At 35.9% G+C, this 20,683-nt stretch overlaps 2 protein-coding genes across 5 annotated transcripts; one reads left to right on the forward strand and one right to left on the reverse strand.

Annotated features, from left to right (window-relative positions):
* Positions 1-463: 463 nt before the first annotated feature.
* Positions 464-5,888, reverse strand: LOC107981986. Of its 2 annotated transcripts, none has more exons than XM_016989028.3 (7): positions 5,197-5,888; positions 2,041-3,791; positions 1,781-1,967; positions 1,385-1,633; positions 974-1,290; positions 718-894; positions 464-623 (listed from the first exon to the last, which is right to left on the reverse strand). In XM_016989028.3, the coding sequence occupies exons 1-5, from the start codon at positions 5,260-5,262 to the stop codon at positions 1,255-1,257; spliced, it is 2,289 nt and encodes a 762-aa protein (XP_016844517.1). In that variant the 5' UTR covers positions 5,263-5,888; the 3' UTR covers positions 464-623; positions 718-894; positions 974-1,254. The 2 variants fall into 2 exon arrangements, with proteins under 2 accessions (XP_016844517.1, XP_016844518.1); XM_016989029.3 differs by having other exon boundaries at positions 718-905.
* On the forward strand, positions 2,830-20,452 carry LOC103317367 (ionotropic receptor 21a). Of its 3 annotated transcripts, none has more exons than XM_031929784.2 (10): positions 2,830-2,917; positions 17,639-17,918; positions 17,987-18,186; positions 18,274-18,393; positions 18,679-18,840; positions 18,917-19,158; positions 19,282-19,422; positions 19,479-19,677; positions 19,744-19,948; positions 20,081-20,452. In XM_031929784.2, the coding sequence occupies exons 2-10, from the start codon at positions 17,892-17,894 to the stop codon at positions 20,366-20,368; spliced, it is 1,584 nt and encodes a 527-aa protein (XP_031785644.2). In that variant the 5' UTR covers positions 2,830-2,917; positions 17,639-17,891; the 3' UTR covers positions 20,369-20,452. The 3 variants fall into 3 exon arrangements, with proteins under 3 accessions (XP_031785644.2, XP_032455484.1, XP_016844519.1); XM_032599593.1 differs by having other exon boundaries at positions 17,676-17,918; XM_016989030.2 differs by lacking the exon at positions 2,830-2,917 and adding an exon at positions 6,040-6,264.
* Positions 20,453-20,683: the final 231 nt, after the last annotated feature.

Raw genomic sequence — 20,683 nt, forward strand, 5'->3', positions numbered from 1 at the left:
TTACGGGGGCGGTGGTGCGACGCGTTTGACTTTCGATCGAGGAAGTGCTCACCTGCATGACTACCCTTGGTCTTGGCTAATAGGGCGAGAAGCAGTTTTTTATTTGAAAATAAATTTTGTAGTATACAAATTTATAAATTCTGCATCTCGTACTAAATTTCACATTTTTTATTTACTATTATACGATTTCATTTATAATTGTAGCCTTAAATATTTCACTTATTTTATAAAAATATCTTTTAATGCGTCTATAGTTATAATTTAACGACTCGACATTTATTGCAATAACGACATCGTATTGAAATGTACTATTTTTTGATAAATAAGAATTTTCTTTACAATATGAAAAAAAAACTTAACACTTCAGATGACTCAGGTACACTTACATTTGAATAACAATTATTATTCTTCAAACTAATTAAATACTAGTTTTGTATGTGATATGTGATATCAAAATTCTTAATTTAATATAGTCTTATAAAAATCTTGTATTTACAAGGTTAGTAAAAATATTTATACAAATGTACAAAAATATATGTTATTCAATATAGTTGAATTCAGTCTTGTACGAAAATTTGTAGTCAGGTCGCTTATTTCTGATACAGCAAATGCCCCAAACCAACCTGTGAAAAAATATAAATTTTTATGATACAAGGTAATTAAATAATACGAAAAGTTGGAAACAAAATCGATAAAACTTAAAATATAATTGCTTACTTATTATAATAATCGCCTAAAACCTGTTTGAGTTTGTACAACTTTAATACAATCAAGCGCTTCATTGCATAAAGATTGCAATTCCCACATGCGAGTTGTTTGGCCAAACAAAATTATTCTTAATTTCTATATTTGCATTCTTCTGGGCTTTGAATTTTCAATCAATATTTTATTGCTCTAAAACAAAACTATACGTTGAAGTTTATACAATTTTCAATCTCGAAATGTAGATATTGAATTGATTTTAGAAACTTACAATATTACTCGATTTTAATTTTAGCGCCTTTTCGTAGAACAATTAAATATATACAATTTTCAGTAGGGCGTTTTATACTTTATAATTTTAAAAATGTCTGAGGTAATGTATAAAATTTAAACAAGTCATAAACAGTAATAGACATTCTTCATCATATTCTTAACAGTTTCTTATAATAAATTTCAAAATTTAATGTTGCGTATCTTTTCATTTGTCTATTATATCCTCTTAAACTTGCTTCTTAACATTTCACTTAAAATTTCTACTAGGATTCTCATGGCTCAAGCTTTTTTGCCAAAAAGTGTTTCTGCCATGATCTGTAAATGAATTATAAAAAAATATGATTCTTAAATGAGTATGGTTACTAACTAACAATTTTTTCTATGAAAAACTTAATTTTTGAATACTTACTCGTAGGCTAGCAAGACTAGTATCACAGTCTGTCGTATCAATCTCATTGAGATTCATACCAGCTTTTTCCAGTTCAGCGTAAGTGTCAAACGGCAGTTTCTGTAAACATTCTAATTTCATAATATGCGTTTTACTACGGAAATGTTTAGCCAGAACACCATGTTTACGAAATGCTAATGCACAGTCGAAACACTTGAATGGCCGAGGATCACTCGTCGTTGCAACACCAGAGGTTGAGTTCGTAGTAGTCTAAAAGTATATGAGAAAAGTTAAATCAATGCATGCAGTGTAGGGAAAAAATAAACGTAAACAATTTTGCAGATAACAAAAACTTTCAGCCGATGGCCTGGGCTATCAGAAGATATAAGTAATGACAGTACGCTCTTTTTTATTTACCGTATTCTGATGATCAGCTGATTTTTCGTGTTTCATGAGAAGACTTTTTGTACGGAAAGATATTTTGCAACTTTCGCACCTAAATGGCCGTCCCACGAAATGTATAGGCATATGAGTCCTGAGCTTACTAGCTTCCTTGAATACTTTATTACAAATCTTACAAACACTAGGCGCATCTTCACTAATACTGAAATCAGATAATAAAGTTGTAATGCCGAAAAATGTTTGTTTGAGAAACAGTGAGATTGTGCTTAGCTCACCTTATATAGTTGTTTACATTATGTACGGTCGGTTGAAAGGTTTCTCCTTCTCTTAGCATCTCAGATCTGGACGTGTTGAACGATGACTCTGACTTGAATTCTGTTACAGCAACTACGATTTCACGACTTGCACATGGCTCTTGCTGTTTTTCAACAATACATTCAGTAGTAGGAAGATTAAGCGTTTTTTCACAAAGATCGATGCTTGATTGCTGTTCGCTTTGTTCCAAAGGCAATTGTTGTGACTGTTCCAACTGATTTTGGACTTCATCGCTCTTATTTGTATCTTGATCATGGCTTTCTAGTTTCTTGCCAGGACTTGCTGGTGAATTTGATCGCCACGATGAAGGTGTAAGGATATCCGCAGACCGAGTATAAGCGAGAGTATAACCAGCTGGTCGATTTCGTGATTCGAAGCGACCGAATTCAAGTGAGATCAGTGTACCTTTACTTTTTTCCCATTCGGAATACATTGAGAAACCAGCGTAATGCTTTGCGTACATCGGTTGTGGTCGATTATAAGTACAGTAGAAAAGTTCAGTCGAGCAAGCAAGGCCTAGGTAAGTATAAACATATCCGTTTAAATACAATTGGCCATAAGGCTTTTTTGATCGCAGGATTTCAGGGCTTGTAAGATCCGAAGTATGAACCGTTGATGCGATGCCATTATGTTTTATAGACGCGAACGTTCCCGGTCCAGACGGCAACGAACTTGGTCGTGAAAAATAACTGAGGTCGCTCATTCGATTTATCGGATTGATATGTTGTAACCTTTCTAATTGTTCCGGTTGATGGGCAGAAGTGGTATCCCTTTCAGTCCGCTGCATATTAAGTGCTACTAGCTGCGCCGATATACTCTTTGGTTCCGGAGTGTCCGGTACGTAAAGATTTATCGGTTCATCATGAAAACTGTTTGCTGGTTGGTTGAACGAGTTTCCGCAGGGTACACTTGGAGTAAGACTAAACGGCAAGAGATCACTAGAATTACTCGAAAGGTGTACAGCAGTCGATAGCGCACTGTTCAGATAAGACTGTTTGTCGAGCGTTGGGCTGCTCGACTGAACGCTTATCCTGAGTTCGGTTGACATTGCCTTGTATTCGCAACTGGTGTCGAGGATTTGCCCGTCCTCGCCATGCATTAAATCGAGCCGTGGTTGCTTCACTTCGACAAGTCTCGTATTGCCTAAGAAAGGCCCCGGCGACATTTGTGGTGGCGAAATTGTATTATAATTAGGAGTTTGTTCAAATGCAAGCTCCGCCATAATGCGCTCGCTGTAGCAGCGTTTACGAGAAAGCTCGGGCTCCTGGCGTATTCCAGGGCTACATCGATGATGCCGAAATTTATGTGAACTAAGATCGATCGCCTCGACAATTGTTTGATCATCTTCAATAAGAGGCTCAGCATCCTGATGATTCCGAAATTTGTGTAACGTTAGATCGATTGCCTCGATAACTGTATCATTGTTGTCATCGATATGCTCTGCTATATGCTGATGAAACCGTTTGACACTCGGCAAATCACTATGCACTTGTTTGACTGTAACATCATCTTGTAATATCGCGTGATACTTGGGCTTGTAGATACTGGGGGTTTTTCGAGTTTTTGATAAGTTCGAATTATAACTTGGATAACGACTAGCATTGTAAGACAATGGCGTAGCCATATATTGCAAAGAATGTGGAGTATTCGCACAATGGCTTGCATTATCGGACAGGCTTAAATTTGAATCGTCAGATGATTGTGAAGAAATCTGTAAACACATAAAAAATGTATGGTTATAATTCAATCAAAAAACGATATTCATATTCTTATTTCCTTACTCGAAACTGTATCTTGCGATTTCGCGTATTTTTTGCACGCAAAAGCGAGAAAATCGTTAAGTTTTATTTTTAGCCACGAATATGTAATTATTATTAATCTTCGGTAGGTACAAGCTATGCATGCGTCATTATTATAGATGACTTTTATCTACTGTAAGTTACGAATAACTCAAAAACCAATCGAAATTTGAAAACTTCTTTGCATATACTGTACAATACAAAAGATTACAAAAAGTAAAGTCAATATTATGGTTTTGAGGTTAGGTCTATTCTATAAAATGCTCAAGAAATGTGAGAAAAAGCATCTCGTCGCCAGCTATTGTTAACTGTTTCTCCCTATATATTTTTGAGTTTTCTGTCCATTTTAAATATTTAGATTTTTACCACTATATCAGCAAATTACTGTATGTATATATTATTCAAACTGAATTTATAAGACATACACCAATATGCTTAGTACAAGCAAGAAAATTTGTTGAAAAAAGGAATAAAGATATGCTTTGAGAGAATTTCACCATAAAGTCGAGTTCTCAAAACCAAATGCATTCGTTTTCTAGTCAAAAATGATGGAAAACGGTGGTTTCTTTGGACGGTTATAGCTATACGAATATTATTCATTTTTCGAATATTTCTCACTTATTCCGGAAGTCAATCGTGTACAGTGCTTTGCTTGTACTATAGCTCCGCTTTCTACTGGCAAATATTGAAGCTACAACTAAATATTTGACATAAAATTTGACTTATTACTTACTATACTGGACAAAAACTTCTTCGAACTTAGGTATAATGCTTTACTATAGTATGGTAATAAATACTCTTCTACAGTGTCTGCCTAATTGTATATCAAGATGTCAAATAGCAGACGATATTTTAGCTATTCTTTTTTTGACGAATACGTGTCCGAAGTGTTAAACTACACTATCTTAATCTGATTGAAATGCCGAGTAAGTCTTTGTTTAAGTTAATATTTGCAATTATTTTTGTTTGTATCTAAATTAGTTTACATCCGCATTTGTTCCAACTGCATTGACAGATGTTACTTCCTATTTTGTAGTTCAGGGTAATTTTTTCGAAGCATATCTTTATTCCGAAGCAATAAATTCTATCAATATACAAAACAAAATAAAAATTGAGCATGTAGATCGGTAAAAATAGTTTTCTAAATCTACAACTCAATCTACCTCAATTTATTGTTGATTGAAAATCTGAGTAAGAGACATTACGGCCGTACATTTTATACGCGATAAAGCTTGCTAGAATGATTACTTTAAAAGTTTTCATCGCAACAATTGGTGTCTAAAAAATAATTGTGTGACGAAACAAAACATATCTTACCTCGAATGAAAGTTTTCCATATTTAGCGCCAAAGTTAATAGCTCTTTCCAAGTTTTCCCTACTCATGATTATTGGATAGTTTCCATGTCTGCGTCGGATCGCGCTCGACTCGAATACTTCGAAAGCTAGATAATTCCTAGTCTCTTTCGATTAAGCGTCGTCTCCTTCACTCTGCTAAGAGTCTAATCTTCCCCCACCACGCTTCGCCCTCGCCCACGCCACTGCTGCCGTGGACCAAGTAGCCTCCCGCTGTGTGAACGCGCTGGCTCGCGCAGTGTGTTCACTGCAGCAGCATTAAATCCGAAAATTCTTGGCTCTTTTCGCTCGCTTCTCTCTTGTACACGTACACTTCATTTCACCTACGAGCACGTGTCTACTTTTCCAACTTCTGCTTTTCACAGTTTCGGAGTCCAGCTCGCGTAAGGCACGGCACTTTCGTGTACATATTTTGCTTATCTTAGCGTACACTCATTCCGTCGTGTCGAACTTAACCTTTCATTCTCGTTGATTCTCGTTCTATGCGAGAAATCCACTACACTGCCGAGCTCGCTGCTCTTCGTCGACCAATCCTACGATATTTCCACGATAACCGAACGAATTGTTGAAACTCAGAATGCACTACGCTGAAAATAAACGCAAGTAAACACTCTGTAGCCCACAGAGGCACGTCACGCAGTCACATCTCACAGAAGACTGCAGAGTGCTGCAGACGGTGAGGGATTAGCGGGACTCGCATCAGTTCTCGCTCCGTCTCTCTCTCTCTCTCTCTCTCTCTCTCTCTCGCTCTCTCTCTCTCCCTCTCTCTCTCTCTCTCTCTCTCTCTCTCTCTCTCTCTCTCTCTCTCGCTCTCGGAGTCTCGTCCTCCCTTCCACTCTTTATACCTCTCCGGCCGCGCAGCCCACTTGACAGAAGGCCCAATCGCATATATACAGAGTCTGGACTCTGGCGTCGCCTCTCAGGCAAAACTTGGTGAGCATAGCACATGGCACAACACAGCGAAGATGAGAAAGGAGATTGCCAACAAAAGGAGTTTTCAGCAGCGCGTCGATTTCTGCTATGTTTGCCCAGGTATACCTTAGCTCCGAGCCGATCTATTTTACTGCGAGATTTTATTACCTTCAACGTTTACACTGCAACGACCCTGCCTTGTTTTTTATTATACGATTGTTTTAACTATAAAACGTAGTAACCAGGTTTTTTTTCATTTAAAAAAGTCAGATAATTCTACTGACTTTATCACAATAACCCTATATGAGTCATTCTACGAAAAGTCAGACACTTTACAGTCGAAAAATCGAGCTCTTACAATTTTGAGGGCACCCTCACCAGACCAAGTTTTTTTACATGCGTTTGGACATACAATATGTAAAAAACATGGGTGCTATCTCCAAACCATATGCCAACAAAAAGTTACGGGCCAATTACTAATTACCAATTAGAAAAAAAATCGTTGAAAATGACCGTCCCTATCAAAAGTTGCGAGCAATTTAAAATAAGGTAAAAATCGTCGGAAATGCAAAAAATGCCAGAAAAGCCAGAATTTTAATTTTTTTGTTAGATTTTCCCATTTTCGATGATTTTTACCCCATTTTAAATTGCTCGCCACTTTTGGGAACGGTTATTCTCAAGGATTTGTTTTCCGAACAAGATTTCGGCTAAGCTGTTTATTAATGCGCCAGAAAAAAATAATGCTCGCTCGGTCAAGTAATAAATTACGCGGGGTGCAATAAACACTATTTTTTGGTGATTAGTAATCAGCCCTTAACTTTTTGTTGGCATGTATTTGGGAGGTGGCACCCACGTTTTTTATATATTATACGTCAAAGCGCATGTAAAAAACTTTTTCTTGTGAGTGTGCCCTCAAAATTGCAAGAGCTCGATTTTTCGACCGCGAAGTGTCCCACTTTTCGTAGAATGACTCATATACGTAGAATGAAGTTTTAAAGATACTAGGAATGAAGGCGCGCTTCGCGCGCTCTTGATTCTATCTCTGTCTAATAACACTGGTAGAAAATCTATTATAAGTGTTGGGCGGCACACTAACGTCTGTTAATATTTTATAAGCATGTAACATGTTACTAAATCCCTCAAAACTATTTTTTAATAAATATATTAATAATGCTCAATGTCGTCATCATTGGTTTGAATAGTGAATTTGAAGAAAAGTTCAGTATAAGAGTCAGTGGGTTTGTCTAACATTACAATGCCATTTATTTGCATTATAAAAAAGCTATACAACTGAAATTTTACACAGATACTTACTATGCTACCTAGAAAACATGTAACCTACATGATTATGATTTAACTGTTTTCATTTATATTTTCACATCGAGGCCCATATGAATTTTTTAATTTAGCGTATCAAATTTTGCTTGTAGACAGTTACACAGAAACTACCATCTCTAGCACATTGTATTTCTAGTTTCCAGTGTATTTTAACTGAAATACTTTTGTGTTCGACTACAACACCCATGATAATTATTTAGTCGTATAGCATGAGTTTGCATTCACATCAGTGTCGGAGTCGAAATCAGAAGTTTTTCAAGGTCGATTCAACTTTAAATATCTTTTCACAATCACAAAAGAAATCCATATGCAAAATATGAGCTCTCTAGACCTGTTAGTTTTCGAATGAGAAAAAATGCAAAAATGGAGAAACAGGTATCGGTGTCAAAATCTCTCCCAACTGTTAAAAGTCAAAATTCTAATTACCTAAAACCTTGACAAAAAAGCCAAAACATTTATCACTTTCTCCATGTAAAAATATGCTGGAAACCAGAAATACAATGTGCTAGAGATAGTAGTTTCTGCGTAACTGGCTATAAGTAAAATTTGACCTGCTCAATTAAAAAATTCTCATGAGCCTGGATGTGAAAATATGAACGAAAACAGTTAAATCAGAATCATCTAGCCTTTTTACAATTCAAAGAGCATTGTATAATGATAGACTTAAACTTACTGACTCAGATATTGAACTTTTCTTTAAATTCACCTCTTAAACCTCACCGAGGGCGACTTTGGGCACAGAGACACAGTATATCAAACTCTTTTTTCTTTTAAGGCGTCAAGCCTGGGTTAAAATCAATAAATTATTATGCTGAGAATTTTTTTTTCAATATATCTATACAAATGTTTTTTTACAAAAATTATAGATATTATATGCCATTTTTACCAATGAATATAACATGTATATCACATTTTACCATCTATACAAATTCAGTGATAAAACACTGATTTTATGTCTTTTTATCCACTTGCCGCAGGATTTCTCAGCATCCGGATGATCAACTGACACCATATTTTGGGAAAATCTTCAAAATATGTATCTCCTTGGATTAATCGGAAGACATTTATGAAAAACAATAATTTTCAATCATTAGCCTTAACTTATATGTTGAGAATATTAGTAATTATAGTGAAGGTTACGTGTGTAAAGATGCATAACCTTCACTTTGGACTTATCTTAATGAATTCTGCTCCGATTGGTCCGGGGAGGATGGTTTTCTGGAGCTGCTATTAAATTTTTAGCCCAATTGACTGGCCGGATCCTGAGAAAACCTGCGGCAAGTGACCTAAAAACATGAAAAACAGAAATCAGAGAAAAATGCATTTAAAGTTTGACTTAATATTTGATAAAAAAAGGTACTTACAACTTGTGTATAGATCTGGACCTTAAATGATTGAAAGATACTTGCATCCTGGTCATGTACACCAAGTTTGGTGTAGATCCGTCTCTCCATAGCTTTGTTTTTCTGTTTTAAGTCATCTGAAACACAAAATAATAAATAGTTAAAAATTGCAATTTTTGAGCTTGAAACTATTTTCATAATTAAAGCACAAAATATCTACTTTTTTGCAGTTATTTTATTCTGATAAGTATATACTTTGTTTCTGACAAGTAAAATACTTAATAGAACAACATTTTTACAAAATAATAAAATTTAAATTTATTAATATCAAATTTGAATAATTTTTATTATACTCACATTAGATGATGTCTCTTATTGAAATTTAAATTATTAGCAGTACAGCAACACTACAGGAGTCAGGTTGAAGGTTAAAAAACTTGCCCAGATGAGATTGATGAAAAGTAGGCCACATGATCAGCTGATCAGCCGCACCAGACCGCTTGCCTGCTGCTTCTGTAACCTGCTTGGCATCTCCTCTCCAGCTGTTTTGTGGGCAGAATATCTGTGTTTAGGATGATTAAAATAAAAAAAAAAAAGAAAAATATGTATGAATTTATGTGTTTCAGTGTTGTGGTGCTGTATAGTGTTTGTGTTTTTTGAGCTGTGGTTTAGGTGTTGGTTAGCTGTGTGTAAAAGTGTATAAAAATAGGTTAGTGTGCCCCAGCTGAGTAAGAATCATCATCTGGATGATTCCTCTTCCTTCGTGCTCGACGTGCTTCCAGTGTTGATTCTGTTGCTTTTCTATCAGACCAGAATATCCTTTCTTCATCCGCGTTCTTGGCCCAGTTCACTGCAGAAGACCCCGGTTGGATGCTAAACTTCTTCATCACCTCCAGTACTCCTGTTTTGCCGTCTTTGAAGCAAGTGGCTGCGATGTTGACACCAATTTGCAGGACTACAAGACCACTAAAACTTTGTTTAGGGACCAGTTTCCAAATAGATTGGTTGAAGCTTTCATTGCTGTTCTGTGTGAAGCCCCCAACGCATCTCTCAAGCAAATCTGGCTGTGTCAAGTCCTTATAAATTGGCTCAATCACATCCATGATAGCAACAAGAAAAACATCAGTGTGGTGGAACTTTTTAAGTTTTCTGTTAGCTTTGGCTACCTGCCATTTGCACCAACTTGTCTTTCCTGGCGGGCAAAGGTGGTGTGTAGGATTTTTATTTGTTTATTTTGTTATGATAAAATGTAGCCCATATGGCGTTACTCATTGCATCAACGGAATGATTATGGCCTCGGATGGCATTGCCATAATATCTTGTTAACTGATCAATCCTTTGAGCAGTTAGACGATCTTGTCCACCAATACCTTTGCCATCTGAAAGTTTTTGGCCAGCCAAATTTTTCTTCAGATTTCTGAGCCTTGTGCCCATTCTCTTCTGCACGTGTCCTACACACTCTTTCTTCTGAATTACAAAATCTTCTCCATAAGGCTTAGCGTCGCACAGAGCTTTGTAAACTTTAGAATCTCCATCACCTATATAATTCTTGTACTTGACTCCATGGGTTGATTCCGACCTTTGAAACATTTCCACAATGCCATCCACTTCCATCTTTCTAGAACTTCCTTGATGATTGGCGGAGCACTTGTCTTGCTGGGCCTCGAACCACTCCTTGTACTGTTGAGTATCCTCTTCTGGGTGCATTTCGAAAGCTCTGCAAAATGATTGTTTTGGAGCAACGTCAATCACTTTTCCATTCGCATTGCGAATCAAAGTGAGACCCGTTGAAGAGAACAGTGTCCACGCTTTTTCCAAGAACTATCGCCTGATACAGTCTCACGGTCATTCTCTTGAGTCTCACTGCTACAATCTTCCTGCATAGCTGCTTTCATTGATTCCTTAGCTGCATTTTCATTTGCTACTTTCAATTCTCGATTAATATTATCAAAATTACTGTGAGCAACTGGAGGCAAAAAGTCCATTGTTCCACAAAAAGTAGTCAAGCCAGCGTGTCCATGGCAAAGAGATCTCATAGATAATACTGATCGTCTATTAACTTCATACGCGTTACCTTTCACACCAAATTGTTTACTGGAGTCAATGAAAGCAACTTTGTTGCACGTGGTACAAGTGATCGTTAGCTTGAAACCAAGACCTCTTACATCTACTTCACCAAATTTGACACCTCCACGGCAAGCTTTGCAAGCCAGAAATTCCTGCAATCCTGGATAAAGTAAAGAGATGTCAAATATTCTGTTTTGTGCAGGACCAACCTCTATATCTTTTGATTTTAATTTTTGCCTAGATCTTGATACAGGTATTTCTGGTTGCGAAAACTGAACTGGTGTGCCAACTGTTGAAGCTTGTGCAATGGTTCGTGTCCTCTGAGTACCAGATGTTGAAGGAAGCATATAGGGCACAGTTGCTGAACTCGTTGTTGCTCTTATTGGCATCGATGGTTCATTACGTCTCCTTGTTGATGATTGTGCTCGTGGGTTGGACGTTGACTCCGTAGCTTCATCCAAGTTTTTTCTATAAAAAACTCTTGGTCTCTTCTTTTTTCTCCCAAATCTTCTCTTTTTATGTTCACATGAACCTGGCAATCTATTTCTTGAGCCTGGCATGTTGACAATACACTCAATTTTTCACTTATATTATCACAAACTATAATAATCACTTATTCTTATAACACACTAAAACTTTTCAACTGTAAAATCGAGTAGTTTTAGAGTAATTTTTCGAAATTCGCAAACAAACGTTGCAGTCAGCAAATTTGAAAAATATAAACGATTTTTTTCAAAAAAATAGATTCTGGTAATACGGTAAAACAGGGATCTAGACGAATCACCGCTCGTTCGTGCTCTCGCATAGCGCAGTCGGTAAGCGCGTAATTCAAAATTCGCTATTTCTACTACGATGATTACTAGTTTCAGTAATTTGTTAATAACTTATTAACAAAGTGGTCTTTTGCAAAACGGGGTTTTTTATCGTATTGTACGTGAAATTTACTAAAAAAACCGTGTATAAAAAGTGCCAGAATATTTATTTTTTGTAAAAGTACTATCAAATCAAAATGTGTAAAATACAACGATTTTTCAAAAATTAGCTATTCGCTTTTTTCAGTATTTTCTCTATAACTTTACGACAAATTTTTTTCTAGTAAAACGGGTTGCGGCAGCACATTCTAGGGACTATTTCCTATCCATATAGCGAATAAAAAAAATCGATTTTTTCAAGATTTTAACCCAGGCTTGACCCCTTAATTGAACTTCTCACTGACATTAAAAAAAACTAAATAATATTCACACGCTTTATACTACTTCAAATAGGGTTAGGGTGCCACTTTTCAATACACATGTTGTAATACTACACACTCTTGGTAATGATTAATTTTTACTAAAATTTCTTGCCAGTTATATTACATATATTTTATCTGTTATCAAGGTTTCCACATTTAATTTTAAACACCTTAAACATTTCTAGCAGGGTTATGAGTTATGACTGTTTTGAGGGTTATGAATTTAAAGCGCGGTTCTGATCTCGTTGCCTAGGCAACCAACCAGCAACCAATCAGAATCACGTATTAAATGCTTCACAACAAAGGCCATCATTTTTTAAGAGAGGATTAATTTAAAATCATTAAACGAAAGTTCTTAAGATTGCATGCGCATTCATAGCCATAGTCACCTTGTGCAAAACACTTTGCCAATAATATTTGAGTTATTCAGTTCATAGCTTGAATTAGTTTATAACCAACACTGGTGCCGATAACGGTATTACACGCATCTCTGAACACGTAGTACACGATTTTCTTAATTATCTTATATGCTGTTATTTTTTTGTATATTTTTGTAGTCGTCACATTTTTTTCAACCTAATTGAAATTAAGTAAAATACTTGAGTAATAAATGCTAGACATGCCGTAGCCACGTGGAGATGAGAAGAGGCAAAGCTGCACTTATTTATGGGACAGAAACTTGAGGAGGACCTGACGTTGTCGTTGTTCCAAAAATGCATCTGCTTTGAATTTTAGCGATAGCTTACGCACACTTCTTAAGAGTGCTCTATACCCCTGAGACAGCCAATCAGAGCGTCGGATTTCAAGTCATCCGGACGTATTTTCCTCGACTAACTACGGAGTTATTATTGAATATTTTGATAAATAAATGGTTGCAAAATATTCCTTATATTTTTCCGTACATGGGATGATTCCGTGTTTTCGCAAATAATTATTCAGAAGCGGTAAAATTAATCCCGATAGTTTTCACTGATATGTCGTCTGCTTCTGCAGCACGTGTCACCAAAATAGATGAACGAAAACTGCGTAATTGTCAATTACCTGGGCGACATTTCTACTAAAACGATATCATCCCACGTATGTAAGAATCTGAAGAATAACGCGTAATTTTTTTCGCACCTTGAAATGGAGAAATCGAGTCGTAGTTTGTCGAGAAAAATTACTTGCGGTAGTGAGCGAACATGCAGGTCGTTTCGCGTGTTATGTCGATAAAACAGAGTAGCTGTCACGCGAAACGAACTGCATGTTCGTTCACTACCGCAAATAATTTTTCTCGACGTACGGAAAAATATAAAGAATATTTTGCAACAATTTATTTATCAAAATATTCAATAATAAATCCGTAATTAGTCGAGGAAAATACTTCCGGATGACTTGAAATCTAACGCTCTGATTAGCTGTCTCGGGGGTATAGAGCACTCTTAAGGTAGTACTACCCATACTGTGACTCGCGTGACAGCTGCTCTGTTAGCACTAAAAAACTACTGCAAGTAATTTTTCTCGACTAACTACGACTCGATTTCTCCATTTCAAGGTGCGAAAAAACTTACGCGTTATTCTTCATATTCTTCCGTACGTGGGATGATATAGTTTTAGTAGAAATTTCGCCCAGGTAATTGACAATTACGCAGTTTTCGTTCATCTCTTTTGGTGACTCGTGCTGCAGAAGCAGACGACATATCAGTGAAAACTATTGGGATTAATTTTACCGCTTCTGAATAATTATTTGCGAAAACACGGAATCATCCCGCGTACGGAAAAATATAAGGAATATTTTGCAACCATTTATTTATCAAAATATTCAATAATAAATCCGTAGTTAATCGAGGAATATACTTGAAATCCGACGCTCTGATTGGCTGCCTCAGGGGTATAGAGCACTCTTAAGGTAGTACTACCTATACTGTGGTAGTCAAAAGTTCACTTTTTATATTTTGTTTATTTGCGAGATACACATAATAATAGAAGTTGCAGAAATTAAGTTATATTAAATAATGATTAAACATTCTCATCAAACAATTTTATTTACCGTAATTATCAATAAAAAGTTTCAGACAGAAGCTGATTTGACTCATTTTTTTGAGGTTAAGTTTACACTGCGCGTGAATTGATCCACGGTATTATTACTGTCGCCATGACTGTCGTTATGACAGCTACATGAAAACTCCTCCTTGTTGACTATGGCCATGTGGTTTTTTTGTGACGGTCAGATTTGGTAGCAATACCGTGGATCAATTCACGCGCAGTGTACATTTTTGAACTTTTATTTGTTTATTACTATGCTCACACGTTCCAAGTTTAGATTTTTGAGCTATTAACTTATTCGTTACATGTTTATCTACTAACTTGCAGTTTGGGTAAATTCTGAAGGTCAGTTTTGTGAAATCAAGCAATTACTCGAAAAGTGCAGGTTTTCGCAAATTGAAATGTTTATAACTTTTGTCACAGGTTCCAAACCTTCGCCAAATTTTAACTGAGTGTTTATCTTATCAATATCTAACAGCATACCAAATTTTATTAAATATTGAACGGTCAATCACTTTTGGGTAGTACTACCTTAATTGCAGCCAGAAAACAGTAACATTTTTTTTGTTAATCGTCATACTTTATATAGATGCCTTTAATTTAATTTCCGTTCACATAATAAAATACATCAAAAAGAACTCTAAGATATCTATTATCTATATGTTAACTTAATAATAAAGTGAAAAATTTCTATTACTAAGGATATCCCGCAAATAATTCTTAATTATTTGCGGGATATACTTAGTAAGACAAATTACATAAGTCAAAGTGGAACAAATAATGATTTTACATTGACATCAAGGAGTGATTCTATTTATCATAATTACTAATAAAAAGTTTCCGACAGAAGCTGATTTTACTCATTTTTTTGAGGTTAAGTGTACTTTTCTGAACTTTTATTTGTTTATACTGCGCTTACAGGCTCTAACTCATTTTTTTTCAAGCACTCAAATTATTCGTTAGTTGTTTAACTTACATTCTGCAAAATTTAAGTGAATTCTGAACCGACAGTTTTATACAATTAAGAGTTAAAGCAAAATGTGCGAATTTTCGGGACTTTAAATGTTCATAACTTTTTTCTCAGGCTCCAAAAGTTCACCAAACTTTAATCATATCTTTTTTATAGTAAAATCTACCTGTATAGCAAATTTCATTAATTTCTGAACCGACAATCTCCTTCAGGTAGTACTCTCTTAAAGAATCACAAATTATTTTACTTTTTGACAGCGTTAAAAAGCCTGTGTTTAATACAATTTATCAATCGCTACGTCTGCACTTAAATAAAGTGTATACATTTGAAATCCACAGCATCTATACAAGCGATATAACTGTATGGTTTGTTATCCGATCTTATAAGACTACCTGAAAGAATATCGCACAAGAATTTTTAACCCCAAAACGTAAACATTAAGTAAAAATCTAAAAAATAACGCGCATGACACGTCTGAAGTCGCTAGTAATAATTAAACTATATCGATTTAAACTTACTGCAATAAGCGTGTGGTTGACGTACTTCGAAAATAGTGTCCACAAACGCATAAATCTATCTAGCAATATTGCATGCTGATCGCAGAATGGATATTTATAATTTAAAAACCATAAATTACATTCCTTACTTTATGGTACATAATATTATGATGCATCGAACTGAGATACTGAGGCACTTCTCAATAGGAACGGTAGTTTACTACTTTACTGACTCATCCGATACGTTTATGTGTATATAAGTCATTCTACGAGAAGTCGGACAGTTTACGGTCAACAAATTGAACTCTTGCAATTTTGAGGGCACACTCACCAGACTAAATTTTTTACATGCGTTTGGGCATACATATACATGCCGTTGAATTATTTTTCGATGAATTTGAGTGGCCGAGGAAACAGTGTCACAAGGCACCTTTGCAGTGTTGGAACATAGTTTCGCATTGTTCTAAATATGTAAAATTAGAAAATAAGTGGTTGGGCACGTGCTTTTTTCGTCGTTTTTTAAGTCAAGGTTTATTTTTCCGTAGAATTCCCCATATCTAGGGGAATTATGTACACATCGATTTGACTCTTAGCTATACAAGTTTCATACAGGTGTATAACCTTGGAAAAACTCAAATATTATATATATATATATATATATATATATATATATATATATATATATATATATATATATATATATATATATATATATATATATATATATATATATATATATAGACACACACACACACACACACACACACACACACACATACACACACACACACACACGTTAGTATATTGTGCAACTAGGGGGGAAAATTGGCTTTTTCTAGCTATGGTGATGTTTTGAGCACGAGTCTGAAAAAGCTACTTCCCCCTTGTTGCACACCGTACTTTTTATGATAAGTGCACGAATAGGACACTTATCATGCATATGAAAGAAATGGGAAATTCGAGGACTTTTCAAAGTAAAACAAATTTGTATTGAAAATTTTGGAAATCTTGAAAATACTTATATCGACACATACATCCATAGGATAGGCTGCAGAGTGAGGAAAAAACTACTCCCTTGGGAGGAAAAGACATTTTTCTCCCAAGGGAGTAATTTTTTCTCGCTGCTAAGAAAAACTCGATTTTCCATTCATTTTACATGCATGGAAAGTGACCTTTTTCGTGCATGAAAACTATTTTATATAACACGTGCATAAAAAAGACCATTTTCGGCGCCTATAAACTGGCACGGTGAAGCACGGTGAAGCACGGTGAACAACGAGGGGCGCATGTGCTTTTCCAGAGTCGGGTGATGTTTGAACACTCGTGTTCGTCTCGGGCGCCTACGGCGCCCTCGACTACCACTTACTCGTACTCAATCATCCGCGCTTGGAAAAGCCCATTTTCGCCCCTTGTTGTACAATGTACTATTTATGAATATAGTATTTTATACCTGCCGGTCAAAAATCGTCCATTAAAATTATTAAAGTCCGGCAAAAATATGTAGGTAAAAACACAAAAACCTTGACATTGCCTGCATACAAAAAATCTTTAATTCAATTCAAAATAACCACTGGTAAAAAGAACACTGATATTAATAGACAAATCAAATTTTAAAAGTGAATAGATGATCGATAAAATTACATAGACAACTCGCCAAGAAGACACATCGTCAGGGATTGATGAGTAATAAATATGATAGGGAGTGCGGTCTCAATGTACAATCACTATTCAATTCTCATAAGCCTTGAATTACGAACTATCCTATCATCAGTTTTCCTAGCGATGTTTTTAAACTCAAACGAAAAATGCGCTTTCTCGTCTCCTGGAGTTTCCTCGTTCTTCTTCAGCTCACCGTTTCCCTCAACCAGCGTCATTTTCGAAAACTTTCAAAATCTCACGAAGCTCGGACCGAGAGTCTTACAATATTACTGCGAACCATAGCAAACGATTACTTCAGCAACTGTACTCTAAACGTAATCTACGACTCAGCCTACGAGTTGATCTACCCTATCAATTTCAGTCTCTACTTCAAAGACAACAGTTTGCCCATTATTCAGGAAACCGTGGACTTCTCGTCTGGCGGCAGAGTACGCGAGAAGATCGTTGAGAAATGCACGAATTACTTTGTTTTCTTGGGCGATCTTCAGGCCATAAAGTACATCGTGGAGCAGGACACAAAAAGCAAGATAGTTATAATATCGACAGAAACTCCCTGGGAAGTAAAGGATTTTTTAAAAAGTCATTTGTCAAAGAATTATTTAAATCTGCTGATCATGGCTTACAGTGCTAGTAGTAGAAACGTAAGTTTTTGATGGCACTTATTGACTTAGTGGACGAAACAATGCCTAACACAATCAATTGTTTAAAGGATGGCTCTTATTTGCTTTACACGCACAAACTTTACGCCGAGGGCAGTGGATCTACGCAGCCAATGCTACTGTCTTCTTGGATAAACAACAATCTAACTATCAGGGACGTTAATCTCTTTCCTGAAAAACTAACGAAAGGATTTATGGGTCATCGTTTGCTTGTATCCGCTGCTGAAAATCCGCCATTCACTATAAAAAAGTACAACACTTACTGACTTATTCATTAAACAGCGCATATATATGATGTTTTATAGGTGGTTGTGCTAAATTATTAATTTATATCTAGATCACTATGGGGTTCAGATGATTCGAACTGGGACGGCATCGAAATTAGACTTTTGAAATTATCAGCAAAGTACCTCAACTTCACCATAGAATTTACTGATGCTCGTACCTCTGCTTACAGGTAAAGACAAAACGCGATTTCAAAATCCTTAGAGAATTCTGTTTGAAAAACATGGTGTAATGCCATGTTGATATATGATGAGTATAATTTTTATAGTTCAATCGTTCATTAATATAATTCAATGTAGTATTAAAAGTTGGAACGTTCAATTTTAAATGACAGTCGCATCAGTATATACATTAAAAATAATCAAAATTGTATTTACCTATAATTAATAAATAACGTGTTTGGTTTAGTTCATTGATGTACGATTAATACTATTATATAAATGCATTATTTTTTCAGTCCTATTGACGCCGTTAAGAGAGATGTCTTACTTGGTTTAACTTCAGCAGCAGTGGGTGGTATTTATTTGACTCAGGAGTTGAGTGAATCTTTCGACGCGACGTTACCTCATGCCGAAGACTGCGCTGCTTTTATTTCCTTGGCATCTACTGCTATACCAAAGTAATGCGCTATCTCATAATTTTTATTATAACATTTTATAAAAAATGTTATTAATTTAAGAATCTCTTTTTAAAAGATATCGAGCAATTTTGGGACCGTTTCAGCTATCAGTCTGGCTGCTTCTCTGCGCTGCCTACTTCGTTCTGATTATACCGCTATCATTTAATAGTAATTATACGATTCTCTCACTGTTCAAGCACCCTTCAGGGCTGAACAACATGTTCTGGTTTGTCTTTAGTACATATACCAACTCATTCGTTGTGGAGAACCCGCTCTTAAATTATGGGATAGCAAAGAATTCTATAACTATACTTCTGGGTATGTTTTAGATATATCTAATTTAATGTATAGCGTATTCGATAATTTTATAAATTCTTACGTATTCAGAAACGATATTGCAAAGTCACTATCACTACTTGAAAAAATCAATAAAATTTTTAGGTATATATTGGATTTTCACCATCATAGTTACTGCATGCTACACTGGTTCGATCGTTGCATTTATAACGCTTCCCGTTTATCCATCTGCAATTGAAAGCGCTGCAGAGTTCTTGGCTTATCGCTATCGAATCGGCACGTTGGGTAAGACTAGAGCAATGGTTTCATTTCTGCGCAATGATCATGTTCTTCTACTATAGATCACAATGGCTGGGAGAATTGGTTCAATGTCAATACAACGGACGATCCTTTACTTCAATCGCTGTTTCGAAAAATGGAATACCTTCCGACATTGCTGGAAGGAGTTCATAATGCGAGTCGCGCATATTTCTGGCCCTACGCGTTTTTGGCTTCCAAGACCTCGCTCGAATATATTATTCAGACAGATTTTGCCCCAACGTGAGTAGAGCCTGGCTATGGTTATTATTATACCTAATGAAACGTAAACATTTTATTATAAAACAGTTGGACAACGAAACGCACTCTAATGCACGTCAGTGACGAGTGCTTTGTTCGCTATAATGTCGTGCAGTTATTTCCTGCCAAATCCCTCTATACCAAATCGATGAATGGCTTCGTAGCACGAGTCACCGAAACTGGCTTACTAGACAAAATTATTAACGACATCGAGTGGGAAATGCAGCGCGTCGCCATGATGACCAAAAAACAGGTGCTCACTATTTACGCCTGCGTTAAGATTCTCAATTGAATTTCAAAAATGTGGTTGATCGATTAACAAACTGGATCGGGCGGAATTGATTATAATAGAGATTTTTTGTAGCAATTACTTTCATATTTTCAGATAACAAAGTCAATTTCAAAAAAAATCAAAGTGGAAGACCGAGAACTGACCGTGGAAGATACCCAAGGCATGTTTCTGATCCTTGGCTCCGGTTTTCTCATGGCTATGCTTGCTCTGGCCCTTGAATCATTATACAGTTACTTTAAAAAACGAAATATAAAAAAAGACAGCGTAAGTGAAATGGAAGGCACTGACTGGATGACAGAAAGTCAAGTGATGGGCTCTTGGATTTACGGAAAGGATGCTTTTCCTGGTATGAGGCAGAGACCGGCCAGAGGGAGTGTTTAAAATTAAATTCTTGTTACAAAATTAAATATAAAATTAGTTGTTAAAACCGGATCTGAAATTAAAAGTATATTTGTCATGTGTCAACGTGTTTGGAATTCGTCTTCATCATAGCTGATTACTTTTCTTGATTTCTGATTGCTTCTATATAAGGATATGTGTAGGACACAGAAGAATACCTACAATTATAAATCGTGGTAGGAGGATAGGTGAATGACAAAAAGGGAGGACAGTGGGTAGAATGTAAGTAAAAGATTTCGGAAAAAATTGATATAGAGAGAAGCTAGAAGCATAATTCGAAGATGATTGGTCGTTACC

This window comes from Nasonia vitripennis, chromosome 4, assembly GCF_009193385.2.
Source record: "Nasonia vitripennis strain AsymCx chromosome 4, Nvit_psr_1.1, whole genome shotgun sequence".
Taxonomy (NCBI): Eukaryota; Metazoa; Arthropoda; class Insecta; order Hymenoptera; family Pteromalidae; genus Nasonia; species Nasonia vitripennis.

Bases quoted from the DNA above. Each gene is read 5' to 3' on its own strand.
- LOC107981986 (XM_016989028.3), bottom strand. From the start codon at position 5,262: ATGAGTAGGGAAAACTTGGAAAGAGCTATTAACTTTGGCGCTAAATAT. The intron at 3,792-5,196 runs GTAAGATATGTT...ATGTGTTTACAG, and splicing joins ATGGAAAACTTTCATTCGAG to ATTTCTTCACAATCATCTGA. The intron at 1,968-2,040 runs GTGAGCTAAGCA...ATCTGATTTCAG, and splicing joins AATGTAAACAACTATATAAG to TATTAGTGAAGATGCGCCTA.
- LOC103317367 (XM_016989030.2), top strand. From the start codon at position 6,179: ATGGCACAACACAGCGAAGATGAGAAAGGAGATTGCCAACAAAAGGAG. The intron at 17,919-17,986 runs GTAAGTTTTTGA...AATTGTTTAAAG, and splicing joins ACAGTGCTAGTAGTAGAAAC to GATGGCTCTTATTTGCTTTA. The intron at 19,678-19,743 runs GTGAGTAGAGCC...ATTATAAAACAG, and splicing joins CAGACAGATTTTGCCCCAAC to TTGGACAACGAAACGCACTC.